General features: G+C 39.2%; 1 protein-coding gene across 2 annotated transcripts; it reads right to left on the reverse strand.

Moving 5' to 3' along the window:
• Positions 1-195: 195 nt before the first annotated feature.
• On the reverse strand, positions 196-22,208 carry SIRT1 (sirtuin 1). 2 transcript variants are annotated; one of them, XM_062630489.1, is made up of 10 exons: positions 21,701-22,208; positions 18,861-18,977; positions 17,289-17,530; positions 15,885-16,037; positions 13,014-13,161; positions 9,718-9,797; positions 8,393-8,617; positions 5,145-5,331; positions 3,178-3,738; positions 196-2,288 (listed from the first exon to the last, which is right to left on the reverse strand). In XM_062630489.1, exons 1-10 carry the CDS (start codon positions 22,155-22,157, stop codon positions 1,966-1,968), a joined length of 2,493 nt encoding a protein of 830 aa, XP_062486473.1. In that variant the 5' UTR covers positions 22,158-22,208; the 3' UTR covers positions 196-1,965. The 2 variants fall into 2 exon arrangements, with proteins under 2 accessions (XP_062486473.1, XP_062486474.1); XM_062630490.1 differs by lacking the exon at positions 8,393-8,617 and having other exon boundaries at positions 21,701-22,207.
• Between the last annotated feature and the right edge of the window lie 363 nt (positions 22,209-22,571).

Raw genomic sequence — 22,571 nt, forward strand, 5'->3', positions numbered from 1 at the left:
TGTTGTGCTTTAGGAGGTCGTTTTACCAAAGATGGCGCTGAGCAGCCTCCTTCAGGCTGGGGTATTTTTTTTTTTCCCCCAAGGAGACAGATGAAAAAAAAATACTTGCTGTGTAATGCCCTACATCAGCCAGGTTATAGGGCATCTTTTAGTACGTGTTTATGATCTAACTAGAAATTAACAGAAAGCCAGAAATCAAATGACAATTTTAATAGACTTTAGAACAGAGCGTATGAGTATAAAACACTGGTTTTGTATTTCAAAAGTTGCAGGAAGATAGCCAGTCATTTTAAACAGTCTTCTACAAAACATATGCCAGTAGATTACATAAAAGACACTATATACAATTATAAAAGAGCAGAAACCAATCCTCACTGTAAAAATAATTTAAAACAAAGTATTTCAATTTAAAATATCTCCTATAGCACAAACTAATACATTGTGACATGCAAGTGGAAACAAAACATATTGCATTCTTTAGTGTAGCCAAATAAGAGCTGTATTAAATTTGGACAATGAGACGCAACATGCCAACATTTTTTCATGAATACAGGAAGCTGTTCTTCAATACTTATTAACTGATGTATCTTACGTTCAAAGAACAGCTATATACATCTGCCAAAATGTAATAAATATTAAAGCAAAGTATAGGAATAGTCTATATTGTAGAGTTCATCTGGGCCAATGTTGAAAAAGTGGTTATAGAAAAATGCTGCTTCACTTCCTACTGCACTGTGCAATTTTACAAAATAGTCTGAAGGCTCAGAAACAATCCACACTTGAACATTTGCCACATCCAGTTTTAAGGCAGCCTACTAGCGCTTAGATACACAATGTAGTCATCTGAGTAGCTGCTTTGCTTTTAATCAGCAGGTGAGGCTAGCAGGTATTTTCCCAACCTGAGGCATGAGCTCAGAGCCATGTGCTGCCAGGTTGGGTTGTTAAGCTGTGCTTTAGCCACTCAGCAGGGCAAGCAGAGGCTCTTTGTATTCGAGATAGCTTCTCCTGGCTTAGTTGCATCAATAAGGATAAAGGAAGAGCTTATTTTTTTGTGCCTTCTCACGTGCTGGTGGAAACACTATTCTGGACTTGTCCTAGCTTCCACACTGGAGCCTTGGCAATTTAGCAAATGCTGTTTTTGATGCTAGCTGTGCTAAATCTGACTTTTGTGTACAACATGAAAAGCCTCTGCTGTGGGGGATCCATTTTGTTTGAAATGCCAGTGTTACAGTTGCTGTGGAGCCAATGTCAGCATCACTTCCTGCCCACAGGAAGGATTAAACTCAATACCCCAAGCATTTTCACAACGCTTCTTGATCAGCCTAAAACCCATAGGATTTCTCAAGTGCTTTCTGTCCTGTTTCCATTTAACTACCTACTTGCACTTAAGTATGTCTCAAACATACAAAGTAACTGTTAAAGCAAAAAATTAGCTGCCACAGTAGGTCTTAGAAAATGCCAGTGTTTAATGACAGATTAGGCAAGAACTAAAGGTTTAGCAGAAGAGCAAGAGGTTTTAAATAAACCAAACTGTTACAAAGCAAGAGGTGTGAAAATACCATTCTTTGGTCTAAATTAGCTGTTCCCTTTATATTAGTTTAACATTCCAATGGCTTTTTCAAAACAGTTTAAAAATAATATAAGCTGAAATTCGTTGAGCAAAAATATGTATTATATACATGGATGCCTGATCAGACAGAGGAACTTAAAAGTGAATACAGTGACAGTTGTTCAGGTATTCCTAGTACCTTAAAAAAAAAAAAAGGAAAAAAGTTAGTGTTGAGCGCGCAGTAATAGAATTTTATTGAAAAAGGTAAAAAACTAAGCATGAAAATCTGGTTTTGTTATTTATAAACACTACATCCTGATGTTTCTGTTGTTCTAAATTCAGACGTAAACATTCATTCTGACATGCCAAAGCTCCTAATGCTGGTGGAAAGTTCCTGTAACCAGTCTATGACCACTTCACAACTTGTTGCTCAGATGGTCAGTCCCTGCAGCCGCAGTTGCATAAGCTGATTCATCAGCTGCCGATTCATCTTGTTCAACTCCTTCTTCCCCGAATCCGTGTTCCTCTTCCCTTTCTGGAGCATCCTCATCCTCCATGCCGTTATAAAACTCTTCAATCTCACTCTCATCCTCCACGTCTAAGCTCTGACTACGACAGGAACCACTTTCACTACTACTACCACAAGAGCTGGAAGATATGATATCATCTTCAGAATCCGAGTATACCTCAGCACCATGGAAAATATAGCGATTTGGTGGTAAAAAGAGATACTGAGTACCTGAAACAGAATTTTGAAAGTCAGTGGAAGGCTAAAAGAAATCATTCGTACAAGATCTTGCAGGCTCCTGGTTGGAAGGTACCCACGTTTATTTTTTGACAGTGAAACTTAACTGACAGATTACATGTATTTATTTTGATGTATGTGTATTTACTATAAAGCACAAACCAAATGCTCTACTGGAAGGCTCAGCATTCCTTCTGCCCCCTCCCCTCTGACACAAAAGAACATTTAAACTTCAGTGTTCAGCAGCTCTTTTCACAGCTGGATTTCCTTGTCCCAGAACTGGAACCCAGTGCACGGATTATTTGACAAAGTTTAAAAGCAGCTTTTGCTTTGGAAAGTTGCAGTTTAATACCTGGTTCATCCACACTTATTTCCTAGTGTGGTAACTCCCTATATCAGTTAAGAGGCTGTGTATTAGAAGGCTTTCTTGGAAACTCTAGTTTCCTGCAAAATGTGCCTGGCTCCAGCTGTGAGATTTGCAGTTGATCTATCATGGTTTCATCTTTCAGTTCTACTTTCATAGCAAATTATGACGTAGTGTGACCAGCTTCTGAACATGTGAGAATCAAACTAATTTTTCTGAAAATGCATTTGAAAATCTTAGAAACGGATTTATTTTTTGATACCTACCTTCAGCCTCCTCAACTTTGACCTGTTTAGGGAGTATGTAATCACTGATTATAAAATTAGGAAGTAGAAAAGAATTTCCCATCAGCTTCTCCAAAAGAAACAAATGATAAAATGATGAGTTAGGTAGACGCTTGTCTGAACAAAAATAACCACCAAAATCCACTCAAGGGTAACTTATTTATTGCTTTAAAGTAAGTCTAAAATAAACATCTTGGCCAAAAGATGCAAAATGCTGAAATGAGTTACCACTTACCATCCAGCCTTTTGCTGATCTGTTCTTTTGCAGATCTGTTTACCCAGCACTTCTTTAAGATTTCATTTTTTTCTTTATTTTCTCCATTGTTAGATCCATTTTCCTTCATAGTTCCAGAGTTCATTAGTTCACTAGTAGGATTTTCAGGGTTTTCTGGCAATGTCTGTGTGTCCTGAAGCTTTTCCTCTATGCAGGCCCCTTTAGTTTCTGAGGCAGGATCACAGTTTTCTACCTTGCATTCCGCTGGGTGTTCTGACGACACCACCAAAGTATCTGGTGGAGTCACTCTTTCTGGTGAACTAGAATCTTCTGAAATGTTTAAAGGGGTAGGCGGTAGCTCAGATGAGGGCATTTCAAGCTCCTTGTGCGTTCGTGGTGGCTTTTCTGTTATTTCTGAAAGTTTTACTGAGTTGTAGCAAAGTTTTGTATATTCACTACCTAGCCTTTGACACAATTCATTAATAATAACATCACAGTCTCCAAGAAGCTCCACATCAAAGTGTAGATGAGGCAAAGGTTCCCTATTAATTAAGATCTGAGGCACTTCATGAGGGATGGAACCTACACATAGAAAAGAGAATGCCAAGGTAGTCACTTCAGTTTTACTTTCAGCAGAGATCTGCTTAGAAAGCTTGATTCCTCTGACCTCCCTTCACTTGCAACAAGACCAAAACAGATCAGGAAGAAGACAAGCAAATCCCAAATTTAACAGCAGCAGTTTGAGGTGCTATGCCTGTTGTAGCCTGTCTAAACTTTTTTCCTCACTTTTTTTCCAGTAAAAGGCATTCATCTACTCAGTCATTAAGAAACACACAGAGAAACTTGACTGATGTTTGGTCAAGTATTAAAAAGATTATTAAAATCAGTACAATAATATCTTACAAGAATTATGTTGATTTTGTGCATTTATTTTATGTACTTAGGTGCACATGAAGAACATAGTGCTGGTAAATGACATCCCCTTAATTAGGCAAATATTTCCAGTGGTCGACGCTGTCCAGGGATGCTCAATCCATTTCTGATATTTAGGCTTCACCCACCAGTTTGGTAAACTAGCATCAATTCCTCAGATAACTAACTAATGAAGTCCAGTTCTGGGGCATGGGATGAGCAATGGCTTGTATAATAGATCCTAACTTTCCACTCCTTACGCATTTCCCAGCAGCCTAGCCTCTGCCTCTTGTACAGTGAAGAGGATGTTGATACAAATGCCAGGGATGAAGTACTATACCCAGTTAATAGGAGATGCTAACACACATCCTTCTAAGGCTTGCAAGTGAAGAGAATTTCTTTAGTACTACTAAGTCTTTCACTCAGTAGGCAAATAGAGCACCTGTATAATGGTATTTTCTCAGCCTTCCCAAAGGTCATTTTTATATATAATGTAACATATATTAGCAGAGATGTTTTTCCATATAATTTTTAAAAGCTAAGGATTCAAATGGTGAGAGAGATGTGTGTATAATATATATATATATATGTACACAGGCTATATAATACCTGCTGTGCATCATTTAGTGTTAAGTACTGACTTTAAAATAAGCTATAACTCAGACACCTGATGTACTTGATCTGATTTTTTTTTTTGATACTACATTGGTCTTTAGAGCTGATTCCTTTCTAAATCTTTCAAGTAACTCTGAAAGGATACTGCAAGCAGGGAGAAAACTGAACCAAATCTAAAAATGAAGTAATTTATGTTTTAGGGGAGTAGTTTTTCAGATTATCATTTCATTTTCTACATTCCAGACAGCTATCAAGGTAAAGCATTTACAGATTGTTACTTTCTGTATTCTCTATTTTGCATTTCAGCTTTACGTAGGCAATCAGTTTTCATCTTGGAAAACCAGATGCTTAATCTAGTTTCTTTACTGAGTGAAGCCAAAAGCATTTCTTAGAGCTCTTAACTCTGAATTTCACTTTTGATCCAAATTTCTGAAAGAAAGTGTTACCAGATAGCCACTTACTTGGAATCAATGCTACTGGTCTTACTTTCAGTGAAGACCCAATGACAATAAGGAGATCAACTTCATTTTTGTCATACTTCATGGCGCGATGGAACTGCTCAGGTAAGTTCTCTCCGAAGAACACTATATCTGGCTTCATGATAGCGAGTGGTTCATCAGGTGGACATCTGGGACATCTAGGTACAACCTGCATTAAACCAGCTTCTATTATTACAGTTCAAGGCTGCACCCTTGAAAACCCCAGATTTTAGCAATTCACAGTCACTTATTTTGGCAAAAGACAGGGAAGTTTCAGTGATATTTCCTCTTTTCATTTTTCTGCAGATATAGAGACATGTACATTTCTTATTCTAGCCTGCAGCAACTGCAGGAATAAAGAGGGAGTCCTCTTAAATCAAAAGGGAGAAACCATGCAGCTCTTCACCACAGTTCTTATCTGACTACTAAGCCAAAGTCCCAGAAGTCATGCTTAGAACCAGTGAGTAATTATCTCCTGTTTGATAGGAATGTATTTTTCTTGGTTTAACTGGGGCAACAGCTTAGATTTCACTGTCAGTTTCCACTGTAGGATCTGATACAAACCCCTCCCCAGTCAAAGAGTATATTGTACAGCTTTACTCTCTACTTTCTCTCTCTCCACAGAGGTTATGTGTGTTACAGACGAAAAGCAACTACTATAGCAGCTAGCAAAAAGCATACAGGACAAGAACACAGAGAAGAACTTTTGTTTGCTCTCCATTTTAAATGTTTCCAGTTCCTCTAAAAAGAGAGCAGAACCCTTGCTCACTAAAAAAACAAGAGTCAGGTTTTGTGGAGAAGCAGGCTCCCTTTCCTTCTGAAACCAGAGATTTTAGGACAAGGGGTAACGGGTTAAAACTTAAACAGGGGAAGTTTAGATTGCATATAAGGAAGAAGTTCTTTACTGTAAGGGTGGTGAGGCACTGGAATGGGCTGCCCAGGGAAGTTGTGAATGCTCCATCCCTGCAGGTGTTCAAGGCCAGGTTGGACAGAGCCTTGGGTGGCATGGTTTAGTGTGAGGTGTCCCTGCCCATGGCAGGGGGGTTGGAACGGGATGATCTTTGAAGTCCTTTCCAACCCTAACTATTCTATGATTTTCTAATCTTTGGACCCCCCTTTCAACTCCTTCCTATTTTAAGACTTTTTCAGAGAGAAGAAAGGCAAGAAGGTGAGCAATATATGTACAGACTGAGCAATTTCTCTTTAAAATAGTTCAAGTCTTCTCAACTGCAGTATTAAAATACAATGCCCCAGAATAAATCTAAGGAGCTAAATGTAGTTGCAATCCTACAGCAGTCATCACAAGCAAATCAGTGCTATGTAAAGGTGTAAAGATATGTATGTTACCTACTGTAATATGAGAATATATGGCAACTGGTATTTATATGTGTAATAACTCCCTCTTGTAGAGAGAGCATATGCAGAAAAATAACACAGAACGTAGAAAGTTTAAACTGAAGAACTGGTTTACGGATACCTGCACTAGGAAAAAGACAATGCTTTCCAAATGATAAAACATCACAAGGCCTTCCTCTATTGTTAAAGGACCTTTCCCAGAAATGTAAGTCTTCAAACACAGAATCTAATCCTCCTTTGAAGAAAACACTGGGGGACAGACAAGGAGCAATTCAGCACAAGAACTAGGAACTGGTCTAGAGGAAACCTTCACCATGTACCTAAGTTAAGAGTCTAGTAACCCCTCACTAAAAGGAAACCAACCAGAATAATACCACCAAAAGCAGCAGATGGGTAGAATGAATCTTGAACATTTTCCTCATATCTTTATATATTAGAGAGTGCATTAAAACTTTTATGAAGCTTTTTTACCCTGCTGCCTCTTCTGTTGATGTTAGTGATGCCTTTGCACTTTCAACTGGAAGCTTAACGAGGGAAAATAATTTGCTCTGTCTTAGGAGGAAGGTGAAATGAGGACCTCCAACTTTTGATGTAAAGAGACCAGGTAATATTAACTCTGTTTCCATCATTTCTGACAGGAAGTCCAATGGCTTGTTTTTTAGTAGATCTCTATAGAACAACTGATGTCCCTATCCAAATCATTTAGTCACTGTAATGGGCCCATAAATGCTTTTCAGCACTACACTGCTCATCAGCTTCTCTGCTAATCCTCAGAAAGGTCATCAGTAAGAGGGAAGGATCTATTCCAAGAGCTGAAATTGATACCAATAATCTAAAGCTAGATAATTGGCCACTCAATTACCTAGGGTCCTCTTCACCTCCAGAAGCAGCACTCCCCCAAAGCCCCACTGCCTCTGCTCATCTCTAATTTAAACAAAAATGAAATTTCTCACTGACTATTGATGTTATCTATGTATAAAATCTAAGATTAGTAAAGTTTATGTTGGCTTAAGAATATCCAAGAACTGGTGCAAGTTTTCCATTTGCAGGGCCTTTACTTCCTAAATCTGAGACCCTTTCCTTTCACTGTTTCTTGGAGCTACCTAATATAATTAAAAGCAAAGTAAAAATGGTATTTTTGGAAGTGACTGACAACTTTTTTACTCAGAAATTCTATGTGCAATTTATGACTGCTGCTGCTGCTTCTCATCCAAAAGGGTGCAGCAACCCAGAGAAAAAAGCATGCTACTGAGCACAAGCACATTATCTTGCAAGTGGCAAAAGAATGAAGTGCAGCAATAAGAAATTGGTATTATTCTAAACAGATTATTTCAAACAATTCTCAATCTATAGTATGTTGAAAGGAAATCCTGGCAGAAAGATGTTAGTTAGACTCACTTCCTTGTGAAGCACTTCAGACCATCAGGGGATGGACCAGAGCAAAGGAAAGGTAGTATATTCAAGGGAAAACTAAGGACCTGAGGCCATGTATAACTGAACTTTCAAGAGTGGAGGACAGTGAAGGCTAGAAACTGGCCTATTAGGACCTAGGTGCCAAAAATATTTTGTGGAAGAGGACTTGTTAGAAAACAAAGCTGTTGAAATGGACAGTGTTTTGTTTCAGAAGTACAGAAAAGGTTTCTTTTTATATCTAGGGAACCAAATTCTATAGTCTAAAGAGGCAAAAGAAAAAGCAACTGCATAGCACTGGTTTGAGAAATGCAGGCTATGGAAAATTATTATTTATTTATTTTTTCTCCAGAGGAGGAGGAACAGATTTTCTTTCAGTACCTGTGTTTCTCATATTAAATGATATTTGGCCATTATGAAAATAATTCAGTATTACAGCTAGAGCCTACCCTGGAGACATGTACCTGGCAATAGTACTGTAAGATCAGGCCTGAGAGACTGAGTTTAAAAAGATCCTTTGGTCTCCTTCTTACTCCTTTTGGGAGTAAGAACCCTCTGTTCTCATGCAGAAGTATTGCTACAGGCTGCTTCTTTCTGCTTCTCCATGCTTCCATTACAGACCACCAGCAGGGACAGGCCATTGGGGCAGAAGTCTGGTTCAGTAATATGAACATACAATAATTGAAGTGCTGTTGGGAAAAGGAGAGCTGACCAGGAACAGTCAAACCAGAAAAGTACAGTATACTTAGAAAAGTTGTTTAGAAATAAAACCCCTAAACTCCAGCCAGCTGGTTTTGAAGGTAAAGGAAAAGCAAACATCTGTAAGATGATAAAAAGTTCTCAAAAATAATATTCTTAACAGAAAAGTAAACCAGACTTCATATTCAGTGTTACAAAACTTCAGGCTTAGGAGATTTACACATCTTAAAGCTTTAACTCAAACATCTCTTCTGAAAGGCTTTCATCAAGTTCAATTTCAAATGTAATACCTGAAAGATTTACATCCCTTCTGTGTTTCTCATCTAAAGTTGCCACTGTGGACTCTTAAGCATTTATCATAAAACCCCATGAGTCTGTAGAAAGAGTCCCCTTCCGTTTGTATAAAAAAGATCTTTTTGATCAGCAAATCATCACCTCTGTTCCTTCAAAAGAAGGGGAAGAATAGCAAAGAGGGTCTTGCAAAGCCAAAGGTTCATCACTGACACAGCAGAACTACCTGCCTTGGCCCTGAGGCAATTCACACCCAGATGCAGGGAATCCCAAATATGCAGTAATTCAGAAGTCCTAGAAATCAGTGTCCAGCATCTCATTTGATCGTCTTCCTTGCTCAGAGGCTGGTCTGTAGCTAGCAGTTTCTCCATGTATCATCTACCATTTAAACGTATTTTTAACGTAAGTAAATGGTCAAAGAGCAACCAGTGTTCTTAATAGCTAAGAATGCTTTCTCAGTGTGACTGTGAGTTCAAACTAACACAAACCAGGTATAAATCTGACTTTCTACTTACCATTTTAACCTCTACTTTTCTCAAAACGGATTCTTAAGGTTTTGTTCTTCTTTTTCCCATTACCTAATTTTTGCAGTACATTATTTGAGTATACTTCTAAATACTAGAGGAAATACTGAAATACAGATAGGCACTTTTATGAAATACATGCAAAGATATGTAGCCTTTTAAAAGCAGATCTTTTCAGTGATCCAAGCACGGTGGCTTGGGTTTGGTTGTTTTTTTTTTTTTTGTGTGAGAATTACTGATTACAAAGCTGCAGTGAGTTAAAGTAAATTTCTTACCTGATTGAAAATATCTCCTCGAACAACTTCACAATCAACTTTGTATTTACAGATCAAGCAGGAAGCTGTTGCAAAGGAACCTGAGGGGAAGAACCCATATGGTGGAAATTAGGATTTTCAGTCATTCAGATTTGGTCTTTCTGGCCAAGCTGTTTTGACACAAAGGCTGTTATGTTGCAGTGCTAAAAAAATCAGTCATTAAAAACTAATGTAAAATTCATGTAAAAGTAGTTCTTTAGATGTTAGTCAGTAGAAATCTTGTTTTAGGAGTACTGATATACCACATGCATGCCAACACAAGTTACACTGTGTCTCTGATTCCCTCAGCCTATGCAAGCATATACAAGGAGAGGAGAACAGAACCTTCCCTTTTCCCCTTTATACAACTAACAGTACCACCAGCAGCTCTGCAAACAGCAGCAGCAGAACAGGAACCCACATGAACTCAAGAAACTAGGGCAAAAAACCTTAAGAATATGCGTTAGTAAATACTTCATTATAGACAACTAAATAGCACTAGTACTGTTCCTTTCAGCATAAGTGGGAACTTAAAGCTACATTGTTTAAATTGAATACTGTTCTGAACTTGCTTAGCTACTGTGTTTATTTGGCAAGACTGTGTTAAGTGTGTTGCTCCCTCCAGCCACTTGGTAGCTCTAACTGGCCTGTTTCTGAAGCAGCTAAAAGTGATGCTCGAGTATCTGATAGAGTATTTGCTTCTCTGTCTGTCTAAGGGGAAGCCTTATCAGGTGGCTAACACATATGAAAATACAGTCTGAAGTCATTGTGGCAAACTGGAGTGGTCTTTTGGTGTGCATATGTCCAGGAGAGATAAACCTGTAAGGCCTTTTATCTGTGGAAGGAATAATGCTAGAAGTTCACAGAATAATGATAAATAAAGTAGAAAAAACATTACAGATTTTCTCCTAACCATGAAACAAAGGGTAAAAAAAAAGAATTTGGGATTTTTGACCCTGCACTGGAATGCATTACTCATGGAATCATACAGTAGAAGTCTGTAGCTGTCAAATTTCTCATGGTGATATGAGGGCAGTAAGAAAGCCCTGTGACTGAATAATGCTCAGGAAGGTACAAAAGTCTGCCTTCAAAAGGAAACTTTTAGAAAGGTAACAATTCAGATGTTGAAAGCTTTGCAGAAGCAAGGAACAGCTAAAAACCTCTGGTACGAAAACTGTATCTGAAGTATTATTTTAGGCCACCAAAACTGAAGAAGTTTTCTGCTCATAACCTACATACAGCAGCCAACCAATACTTAACACTGCTAAATAAAGGGGTTCTGGGGGTAAGTAAGTGTAACTTCAAAATATGTTTTGGGAATATTAGATTTGGTCAAGACAAAGAGAACAAAAGCACAGAAAAACTTGGAGCAGATCATTCAGGAACAACTGGCAGTTCAGGTCTGCCTATCACAGCTGGAATGGAAGGTACACAGCTTCTGAAACACCTGCTCATCATTGTGCAACTCCCAGAACTTGCGGGATTCCAAAGACTACAGGAAGCATGACAGTTACTTGCTCATTGTAATTTGTTCATAGAAATAATTTAGGCCTTTATACAGTGTGTTAAGGACATCTGTCAGGCTAGCAGACCTAATCCTGTCTGAGGCATCTGTTGATACCTACCTGCAACTCTGTGAGATACTTTTCACTGTTAGAAGGACTTGATCAAGAAATTATGCTGCCCTATGCATGAGTTATATAGCTAGCACACTGCCTCTGATTATTCAGCTAAAGCAATAGCAAGGAACGTGATCTAATTCCAGGCGCATTGGTTGAATGCAATAGCCATTTTAAATTCAGAAAAATGCATCTAACTAGTAACTTTACTGTACGTCTGCAGTGTGAAATGGGTTCAAAGGTTCATATATGAACTCCCTAATTCATTACAAGGTTCCTTGTAATTTGGCACATTCATTATTAACTTGTCAATGACACAGGCAAAAAAAGATAATAATAAATATAGCAGTATAAACCCTTACATAAAGTTTCAGTTTCTCAACAGCCACTACCATTAGTCAGCTAGCATTTTTAAAAAAGAGCAGCATAATTGTATGTCAGATAAAGCTTGATGTACTCAAAACAATCTCTGCTAATTTGAAAAGGCCTCAAAATCTGTAGCATATTTTCAAGAATCTTTCTAATTTAATATCAGCTTATACAGAACATACACTGAAGATGGTCTGAAACCTACTTACTGTAGTGTGCACCTGAAAAAATGGGAAGCTTGAGTGTGGCAGTGATGTGCAAAACCGTAACTATGTGAGAAGTTAATGACAAATACATCATACAGAATGACAACCAAAAGAAAATGCATGACACACTAAGCACAAATGGAAACTAGATTTGGGTTATTCGAGAAGTAGGGTTCTCATGTGTGCTCTTTGGTCCCCACAACAGCACAGCATTTGCTCTGTCTAAAAAAAGGGTACTGACAAATCTGGCAAAGTTAAGCTATGTAGATAAAGAAACCAAGAGAGTTTTTTTCCCCTGGAAAAGGTGGACTTGGACAGACAAGTCTTACAAACATACTAGTGCTGCTTTTAATCAATTCCTTTGCCAGAAGTCTCCTAAATGAACTGAAAGTGCACCTTAACAACCAATTTTCTCTGTGCTTTCCTTAAAACTTAATTCTTGAACTCTTAGCTTGACATTTGCAACTCCTTGGAAATGGAAAGCATATCAAGCAACTAATTACAATACCACATTGAGTGGAATCCATTAATTACAGAATGTGTATGACACTGAAGGTGTAACAAGATGATCTTCAATTCAACTGAATTGGTATTTAGTCCACAATATTTTATACATGAGGTAAAGTCACTGAAGTGTCAGGATATTTTAGGATTTCAATTGAATATAACCTAAATAAAGAATCAGATAACAGCCAAACTCCATTTTATTGACAGTGAGAGGGACCTATGAAAAGACTGATTTCCAGACTATGTTCTCATACTTGATTATAAAGAGGCAACAAATAAACTTTAATAAAACTTAAGGTCTAAGCTTGTGTGAACAGGGTATGGATCTTTACTGATGCATGAAGACCACCATGTATCAGGCATAATTTCTGAAAGAAGTATTTCCACTTAAATCACTTCTGATTTAAATACATGTTACCTAAAAAACCCCAACAAAACAACATTTAAAAAGCAGTATATCTGTTGCCAAGAGATACCAATTCAACAAAAAAAAACCCAAAGCTTCCAATAGTGATTGTCACCTGTACCAGTAAAAATCATTCCTACACATAAAATAAGTGAAACTAAAGCCACTAACCATGACACTGTATTATCCTTTGGATTCCTGCAACCTGTTCCAGTGTGTCTATGTTCTGAGTATAGTTGCGAAGTAGTTTTCCTTCTTTATCCATCAAAGCTATGAACTTGTGACAGAGAGATGGCTGGAACTGTCCTGGATAGATTTCCTAGGGAATTCAGAAGTATATTAGAAAGTGAAAATGGATATACAACTGCAGCAATTCATACAGGCCTAAATATCATCAACAATTGTGCTGGCAGTTTATGTTGTCGCTCCCTTTGCATTTTGCCATCTCTCAGACCCAACTTTTCTTTCAACAGCTAAGCTTCTGATCATGTCAGTATAAACTGGTCCATGCAAATTGGTATTTTGTTCTTCAGACAGCATAAAAGCAAGGTTTATATCTTTTGGGGGTTTGAGAATTATGAAATAGAAAAGCCATTTTTCCTTTGGTAAGTGTCAAGTAACCTCAGTATTTGTTGTTTGAAATATACATGGTTTAACTGCAGTTGGACAAAAATTTCATTACGAATTTGGATTCTGGTCTCTTGGTTTGGGATAAGAAGTTTTTACTCCTCAGCATTATCAGCAGCCATTCCTAGAAGATGGAAGCCCAGAAAACGGAATGGCATTGGCTATAAAGGGTAGGACAAGTGGTACTTGGACCAGCTTTGCCAATTTAGCCAGTTACAGTAGTAACCATTGGCTTAGTAGAGCAATTCTGCTGTGCCTGATAGATGCTCAACCTCTCTGTTAGGTCAAGGCACAGTAGGTAGGTATATCTAAAGAGCATATGGAAAAAAATGTAGGCATTTTTGTAGAATGATTTGATACTTCCTCACAGTGAACAAGGAGCCTGTCAAAACAAAAATTCAATCTGGGCACCCAGCTGAAAGCTTCTGTCTGGAGCTGACCACCCCATGTGGTACCTCTGGTTGCTGTGTGATAAGGAAGACAGCAGCAGCAGCACCACCACCACTCTGTTGCTCAGAAGCACTTATTTAGGGGAGGAACTTGAGTTTCAGAACCTCTCTTTTCCAGTCACTCTGTCACCACTGAACAGCAACTGGGCTGGAGTCCCACCTGCACAAGTGAGGCCTTTTTATGGAAAAAGCACAAGAGTAACTGGCCAAAAGAAAGTCAGCAAGAAGGAAGGTGCTGCCTATCTTTACCAGTAGATACTTAAAGCTGAATCAAACGTCCTAGAACAACAGTGAACTGTTAAATTCATCTTTGTGTCAGCTCTGCCTTCAGCTGTCATACAGCCCAACTATTAACATACTTGTTTTTCCCAAAATATTTCAAGTTCTCATAATTCTGAAACTACATGCATGGGTCTTTGGAGTTAAGATGCGGCAATGATCAACGACTGCTCATTGTGCTAGATTATCTAGATTATAACTAGGGCTACTACACAATTATAGTCAGTTATTCATGTGGTCGTAACAGCTTCTATATCTTAGTCTGAAGAAGCAAGATGTGTTCTGCCACTGAACTCTGAAAATTTATTTGGCCATTCTTAAAATTAAAAGGAATTAAGACTTCATCAAATCAGACATCAATATTCTAACTAAGCTGATGGACAAAAAAGAAGTAGGAGAAATCATTTTAGTAAAAACCTATCAGCCACACTGGACTATTCTGGTAAAACCTGTGTATCTACAGGCATCAAGTAAGTTGGGGGTTTTTTGTTTGCTCTTTTGGTGGGATTTGCGGTTGGGTTGTTTTTTTTTTTTTTTGTTGTTGGTTGGTTTGTTAATATTAAAAAAAAAACAAACAAACACCAAAACAAAACAGCCAAGGAACTGAGTACATTAATAAGCATCAAAACATATTAGTATCTAGATAGGAGGCTTTCAGAGAAAGCTGAGCAGCTGCGAAATACATTTATTTTTCTCTTTTGATCTTTATAACAGACCAATAGTAAAAATAGTGAGCAAAGGGAAGAAAGTGAGCAAAACTAGTAGTGATTGATTTTCACAAGTCCTTACTGGTCCTGTAGTAATTCCTAAATGTTTTGGTTTGACTTCTTTTTTTTTCTCCCCCCCCCCCAAAATACCAGATTAGGTGTCATTATTTTATTGTTGCTACATGTGTCTATAGTTTCTACAATTCTTTGTCTCTGCAATGTACTCCCTGCTTTTTAAACTGTTTAATATCTCTAACATCTTTCTAAAAAACTGCTGTGTTCTCCCTTTCAAGTGAACACAGTCCCTGCAAAAAGGCTTTAATTCCCTAAGATGTACAGATTCTTGTGACAGCTATAGGAAAACCTGAAACAGGCACTTATTAGTGTATGAAACCACTTTAGTCCTCTTTACTGTAAATACAGTGATAAAATGTGAAAGTATTGTACAACACTAGAAAGCATGCCACAGGATATCAAATCCTAATGTAGCTTTCCACATTACTCATGTGCTGGCCAAAAATTTCTCATATTCTTTCATTTTTCAGAGAAAGTACCAGCAGCTAAGACTATTAATCACATAGCTGCAAGTTTTTGTTTATCATCCCTGAAATTAGAGACATACCATCCAGAATGGTTGTTTATACAATGAACTTGTAAGAGGAACGGTAAAAATAACATTAAAAAAGAGTTGCTGATTATTTCTAATAAGGACAGTATGTGGTTGCACACAATGACTGAAGTAACATGAGGATATAAAATTGGTACGTTACAAAGACCTGCCCAAGGACAGAGTTCTTACACTACTGAATGAGGTCTCTCATTAAAGTAAATTCAATCTATTAACATATTTTTCTATCTTGCTTATAAAAAAAAAAAGACATATATTGTGTTGTTAATAGAATAGCTTTGTATCTGATTTATGCATTTTAATACTGTCATCTATCTTCACTGACCAAGAAAAAACTGTTGGAAAACCATACCTTTGCAAATTTAAAAAATGGCCTGGGATCCTTTCTGAAGTATTCTATATCGAACATTGCTTGAGGATCTGGAAGGTCTGGGAAGTCTACAGCAAGGCGTGCATATATGCCATCTCTTGATCTAAAGTCAGGTATTCCACAAGACACAGACACCTGAAATATATTTTTGCAATCTGAAATAAGCAAAACTACATATTCAGCTATAAAGAGTTGCTGTGATATAAACTATTTGGGAAATCATGTTTCTGTATGCTGACTGTGCTGAAGACTTTAAGAACAAACCCAGTCTGGGTTCTCTTACTTATTTTTGTTTCCCCCCTCTTTTTTTATTTAACCAATAAAACAATTCTCAAATCCCAAACAGGAAAAAGAGCACAGAAAACCCTGTTAGTACAATCTCACAGGCAGTAATAGGACACTTACTTTTACTACTGGAAGTTTTGTAAGAAGTGAACAAAAATCTAAAATACCATTGTGTTAAATTTAATTAACAGATGTTCACTGATCTGTTAACTTAGGCTTGGAAAAGGTGGTTGATATATTTTTTTTAACATGCTAACACAGTAACAAAGTAGACTTTTGATAAATAAAACCCTTTTGATAAATATTGTTTATCAGAGCACTGTAGTGGTCAATAAAGACTGAAATTTATCCTCTCAGACTACTCCAAAACACTAAGGAAAAAGGAGAAACAGGTGTATGATAACAATTATAGAAAGAGCAAGACTGGGTAACAAATAAAACAAGCTGATCTGAATCACTCATCTTTTTTGAATCATGTCACACCCTCTGTGTATGAACAACAGAAGCAAAAAGTTACCAACTTTTGTATCATGATCTGGTACACAGGTATAAAGCTGCAAAATGTATAACAGCTGAGAAATGTTCTTCAGTAAAACAGTGAGTAAACTTATTACCATCACAGAGCAGCACATGTGAAAAGTAAGATTTAGTCTACTGAAACCTAATGAAAATCTCCCTTCCCCTTAACTCTTCTTTTTGAGTCCTCTTCTAGTACCTCTAGCTCCATCAGGTATTTTAAGATTCACTGACATTTTGTTTAAAAAAAATCATTACCTTTGTTTCACATGAAAAAAAACAACTAGGGTAGAAAATTTTCTGGAACAGGCAGAAGTGATCTACTTTGCATGGGAACAACTGTATAAGGACTTAAATGCTTTTAAGAATATTTTATTATGAAAGATCTTGTAATTTCCAATTTAAGCTTCGGTCTTGCAGTGTGCATTATCTGTAGTGGACAGCTGTGCCTCCTCTTCTCATCTAGCATAATTATTTGATTATGAACGTCATGAGGTTCACATCACCTGGATGCTGTAAAGCATTGGGTAAGTATTTAACCAACTGTCTACATATTCTCTCACTCTTAAGTGTAGCAGTACGTACCCCAGCTCCAGTCAAGACCATTATTTTTTTGCATTCTTGTAAAAGTTTCACAGCATCATCAATAGTATTAATATCTTTTCGTTTTTTTCTTTTTGGTGGTTCTGAAAGAATGTTTATAACAATTTGCCACAGTGTCATATCATCTAGTTCAGGTGGAGGGATTGTTTCTGGTAGCAGGTCTTTTAGAATTGTCCGTGGGTCTGTACCTAACATGAGATGCTGCTGAACAAAAGTGTAGGGACCTAAGAAAAAAAAAATAATTAGAATTGAGTCAAGTAGTTCAGATTATTATATCATTGCTCCATTTATTAACGCTTGCTACTAACATTTTATTAATCCAATTTACTACTTTGCTCATCAAAGCCTCTGCATATTTTGTTCTAAGTGATAGTACAGCTTGGGTTTTTACTCACTATGATGTTAACCCATGAAGGATTTAATGAAAGTCAAGGTAAAATCCCAGTTCATAGCAAACTTGATGGCTCTTAGAGGTGCACTTATTTAGCAATGAGATTTTCACAGTGTATCTCCATTTTATGGCTTCATTGTTATTCTTTCAACATTTTGTAAGCTATTTACATTAATAAGTTGAACAGACAATAAACATGCATATTATAAAACATCACTCTAAAGAGTCAAGTAGGGCCCACCAATCCATGGATTTTTGTTGTTCTTTTAGCCATCTAACACTCATGATTTCAGACATAACCTCTTAAAGCCATAAAATCAATCTTTCCAGAAACATTCAAGATTAGAGCAGTAAAACAGGTGAATCTTAAGAAGCTGAACTAAGAGGACTCAAATAGGTATCACTAAGGCTAATAACAGTACATATAAAGAAAACAACTGCTATACATATTTGCCCAAAAGTAACCAATAGTGATCCTGCAAATGAGGGATTAGCAAAGACAATTTTTGAATATTGTGTCATCGTAATGTGTTTTCTTGCTACTGGTCCTATCAAGACTAACAAAATAAATGCTGTGGTATAGTCACGCCTTGGTAAGACAAAGACCTGACCCCACTGCACCCTGGAAGCTACTGTCCCACACAGATCACCAGGGACCTGAACAGTTAGCTTGCCTCTGTACAAGGCAAGAACTTTCTACCGAGTTCCTAACTACTATGGTTAACTTATCTACTGGTAGTATGCAATACATATGCAGACTAGTAATTCCCAAACTGATGTAACACTTAGGACAGTGAAGCCCTACAGATTGGCTAAAATTACACACAAATCATCTTCTTGTTCCTTTAAGAATACTAAGTAAATAGGCAAGAAATATGCTAACAGTCATTCAATTTAGTGAGCCTGTGTGTATGCTTTTAATATGGATCACAGCCAGTTTTCTACACAAAAAGACATCGACAGTTTTAATCAAAATACAGCAGGTTTAAAGAGGTTAATTTTTAAACTCTTTAAATAACATGCAGAATACTCAACAACTCTCAGCTGCTCAAAAGCAGTAATTGCCAATTTTTTTTTTTCAACATAAATCAGTTGGAGAGTGGGAAGAATTAAGTAACTGTTCAAAGGCAAACAGCATCTAATTATATTATTTAGGTTTCTACCTATACGTGGTCTTGGAGTCCAGTCACTAGAACTTGCATGCGAAGCTCTGTCATCTTCATCACTGTCACAAGAGTGAAAACCATTGGCTATGATTTCATCACTAAAAAGGAAGTTATCTGCAAGACAGCACAACAATGTTAGATGGGTTACACTAGAGCTAAATTGTACAGGTATATATTTAAATACATCACAAACCCTAAAATTGTACATATTTAAATACATCACAAACCCTAAAATTGTATGCTATAAAATCTGATTGCAATGAATTATAAATAAGCAGTTTTGTCACATGGGAAATTTCTGTTTGTTTTTTTTTTTTTTTTAAAGTTTATAGCTATGCTTTCAAGCCTTCAATAGATTTACAGCAGGATTTGCTATCTTAATATTGGGCTTTAGTGGGCTAGATGTTGACCATAGTGAAATTTTCACAAGTGTTGGGCATTAAGGATTTTGTATTTTAGAAAAAATCCAGATGTTTTAAAGGTACAATTAAAAATTACCTTCTCTTACAAATTCTCACTTCAGCTGAGAAACTGGATGAAATGAAAATGCATCACTATTTATAGACCAGTCTATGATTAGGTTTTAAGAGCACAGTGTTTTATAAAAGCCCACAAATACACATTTGGATACAACGAAGTTAGAATTTTGTTAGGTGGTTACCTTGCAGCTGAGCTGCAATAGGTGACCACATACGCACTTTTATGATATTTCAGTTATGACAGAAAATGTGCTACCTTGAACCACCTTCACTTTATCTCATCCAGTTTACTCTGCAGCTGGGTTTGGCTTAGACTACCACAGTTACTTCAGCTCAGCTCATGGCCTTAAGCCAGAGTAACTCAATCTAACTTCATCACGTATCTAGATGGAGGAGCCCAAAGAAGAATGAAATACTTGTCTTACAGCATGCATTACTAAGCTAACATTTAAGGGGAAATCTAAATTTTAACCTGAGCAGCTTATCAGAATTTAGACTACTAAGATTTTTTAATTGGCTTTATTAGAAATAGCAACATCAGCTTAATTTTTCTAAAAGCTAAAATGATGAATAAAGGAGAACAAGTTTCAGTAAGGCTCTCTAAAGCAAAGAATCACTATAATAGTTTTCAACTTCTATTTGAATAAGCCCCTACAATATTTTAACTAGGTTACCTCACTTTACTCTTAAATAAAGAACAGCACAAAAGACCTTTAGTTTTTATTCAGAGATTTTGCTGTCCTGTTCTTTCTGTTGCTGGTATAAACACGTTATTCTGGTTAGAATGAAAAGAGGTGTAGGTCAGAAATTTGCATTTTGTACTTGCTGTCTTGTTCTTCTGAGACCACAGGTATTCACTGACGCTGCTGTTTCTTATTATTAACCTATTCATTTACAGTGTATCAGTTCCATCTCATTATGCACGAAGTCAGTGAACATACTATGCAAAAAGCATTACTAAGAAAAAAGTTGACTGGTACACATCAGTAAGTGTGAAGTGCAAGATTTACTAAAATAATGTTTATGTCTACTGTATAAAGAAACAAAGGTTACAGTGTTAAAGACTCATCACATACAGGTCTGGTTGTCTTGCATTTAAAAAACGCTGTGACAGATACATGCAGGCTAAAGCAACAGCTTAAATAGTAACACTCCCTATGTATCCATTTGGTTCTTCAAAGGTCTTAAAGGGAATGCTTGCCAGAAGCAACACACAGCAAAACATGCCTGAGGATCTGAGTAACGAGCAAAACCGCTTCATACAGGGCACTGATAAGAGATCATTAGCTTTACTCTTGGTCTGTTCCAATGAAGTTTTTAAATACCAAGGCTGTCCAAGCTTATCATACAGCTCTGTTCCCTCTGGGATTACTTTTGCACAGGCAAAGAATTTCTGTAGAATTTTAGTATTGAGTTAAAGGTAAAATATCTTCTAACTGCATTCTAGAATAAAAGATAAAGACTTTACTAGCAGAATGCAGCATCTCAGATCTTTTGAAGTCCTTCCAAAGCACTAACTTAAAAACCAAAATGAGCAAACCCTATCCATTTCAATAATGCAATGCAAGGTAAGTTCATTTTGATACTGCCCAAACAATATGCTTCTAACATGATCTGCAAAGAAACTCTTTCAGAAGATTATAGTTTAGTTTTGTGATGCAATCACTGAAATCTTAACTAAAACTGTAACTTGAAGTTATGTAAAAACTTGTTCAAGACCGCTGCTCCTGTGCTTTCTGTGCAAGTTGATTGTGAAAAGGAAACAGAGCTTATGATTGCAACACAGCAAAATAAATGTTTTCAGAAATATAAGAGCCAAATCGATCTCCTTCTGCGAAGGAGCATCTCCTTCTCCAAAGCCACCCACAAAAAATAACAGGCTTTGACAAGGACTGACGAGAATTAGAACTGATAGGGTTTAGAAAAATGGATGCAGCAGCTCACTCGAGTTTGCGTTCGATGTACGGTTCAGGAGATGTACGGAGCACAACGTATATGCAGGGATCACCCCGCGAGCAGCGCCCACGAGTAGCGGCGCTTTCTCTCCCCCTAGACCGGGTCAGACCAGAGCTAGCCCCGGGCTGCAGCAGGTGAACACCGACCTTCCCTGCGAGCGACACGGCCCCTGGGCCAACGCTAGGCGGGAAAGCCCAGGTGGCTACTGCGGAGAGGCGCCCGCGGGGAGCTCCAGCGCAGAGCCGGCACCAAGTACCAGCGTAAGGTGGAGGGAGCCCGCCGCGGCCTCCGCCTTTCCCGACGTGGGCTGCGCGGCCGGGCCGCTCCCTGACGGCTGCGAGAGGCCGGGCCGCGGCCTGCGCCGGCGGGCCAAGCGGAGGAGGGGAAGGATGGGGTCCTCACCGGGATGCAGGGCCGTCGCTTCGGCCGCCCCGTTTGAACACTGCGCCCGCCTGCAGCCAATGGCCGCCTCCGCCGCGTCTTCGCCGGGCACCGCCTCCGCCCCCTCCCCCCGGCCCCGCTGCCGCGGAGGCGGCTCCGCCCGGGGCAGGCCCCGTAACCCGGCCCTATTGTCCGCGCCGCTCCAGACCGCCGCCACCTCTTCGTCCTGTTCCTCCTCCGTCCGTCCGCCGCCATCGGCGGTAACGGCAGCCGCCTCACCCGGCAGCTCCGCCGCCACAGCGGTGGCGGGCGGCGGCCCCGCGCCCCGGTCCGGGCGTTGGGCGTACGCCGCGCCCCGCCCGCAGCCACCGTCTCCCAAGTCCAGGCGCTGGCGCTTCAGAGCGGGCTCGACGCTCTCGGCCGCGCCGCCGGGGCCGCAGTCGCGCGGACGGAGGAGCGGAATCTCGTCGTCCGCCATCTTGGAGTAGCAACCACCGCCCCCCTCCCGCCCGGCGCAGCAGCGCAAGCAGCGCCTCCGCCACAGCCCCCTCCCCCACCCCCAGGGAGCGATTTAAACCCGGCACGTGACCGCGCCACCGCCCACGCGGGCACCCGCCCCGCGGAGGCAGCAACAACAACAAACCGGATCACGTGAGCGGGACGTAGGGGGCGGGGCGCTGCCGCCGTCACCTGACGCTCGTGCCAGCTCCACCCTCGCGTGGCAGGGTGCTGTGCCTCCCCTTCGTGGCATGGCGGCTTCTCGTCACGTGGCCGCATGTTTCCGTGCTGAGCCTCGCCCACTAGGGGGCAGGGCGGGGCGCCGCAGCCGCTGAGAGAACGTCACGGGCCGGGCCGGGCCGGGCCGGGCCGGGGGGCCCCGGCTGTCACCTGG

Source organism: Pezoporus occidentalis, unplaced genomic scaffold (assembly GCF_034315485.1).
Source record: "Pezoporus occidentalis ecotype Australia unplaced genomic scaffold, CSIRO_AGI_Poc_V1 ctg352, whole genome shotgun sequence".
Lineage (NCBI taxonomy): Eukaryota > Metazoa > Chordata > Aves > Psittaciformes > Psittacidae > Pezoporus > Pezoporus occidentalis.

What these genes read in the sequence shown, in the direction of transcription:
- SIRT1 (XM_062630489.1), bottom strand. Translation starts at nt 22,157, where the DNA reads ATGGCGGACGACGAGATTCCGCTCCTCCGTCCGCGCGACTGCGGCCCC. An exon ending in AGCGACGGCCCTGCATCCCG is followed by an intron (nt 18,978 to 21,700) that starts GTGAGGACCCCA and finishes GCTGTCTTGCAG; the next exon opens with ATAACTTCCTTTTTAGTGAT. An exon ending in ACCAGTAGCATTGATTCCAA is followed by an intron (nt 3,739 to 5,144) that starts GTAAGTGGCTAT and finishes TTCTATGTGTAG; the next exon opens with GTTCCATCCCTCATGAAGTG.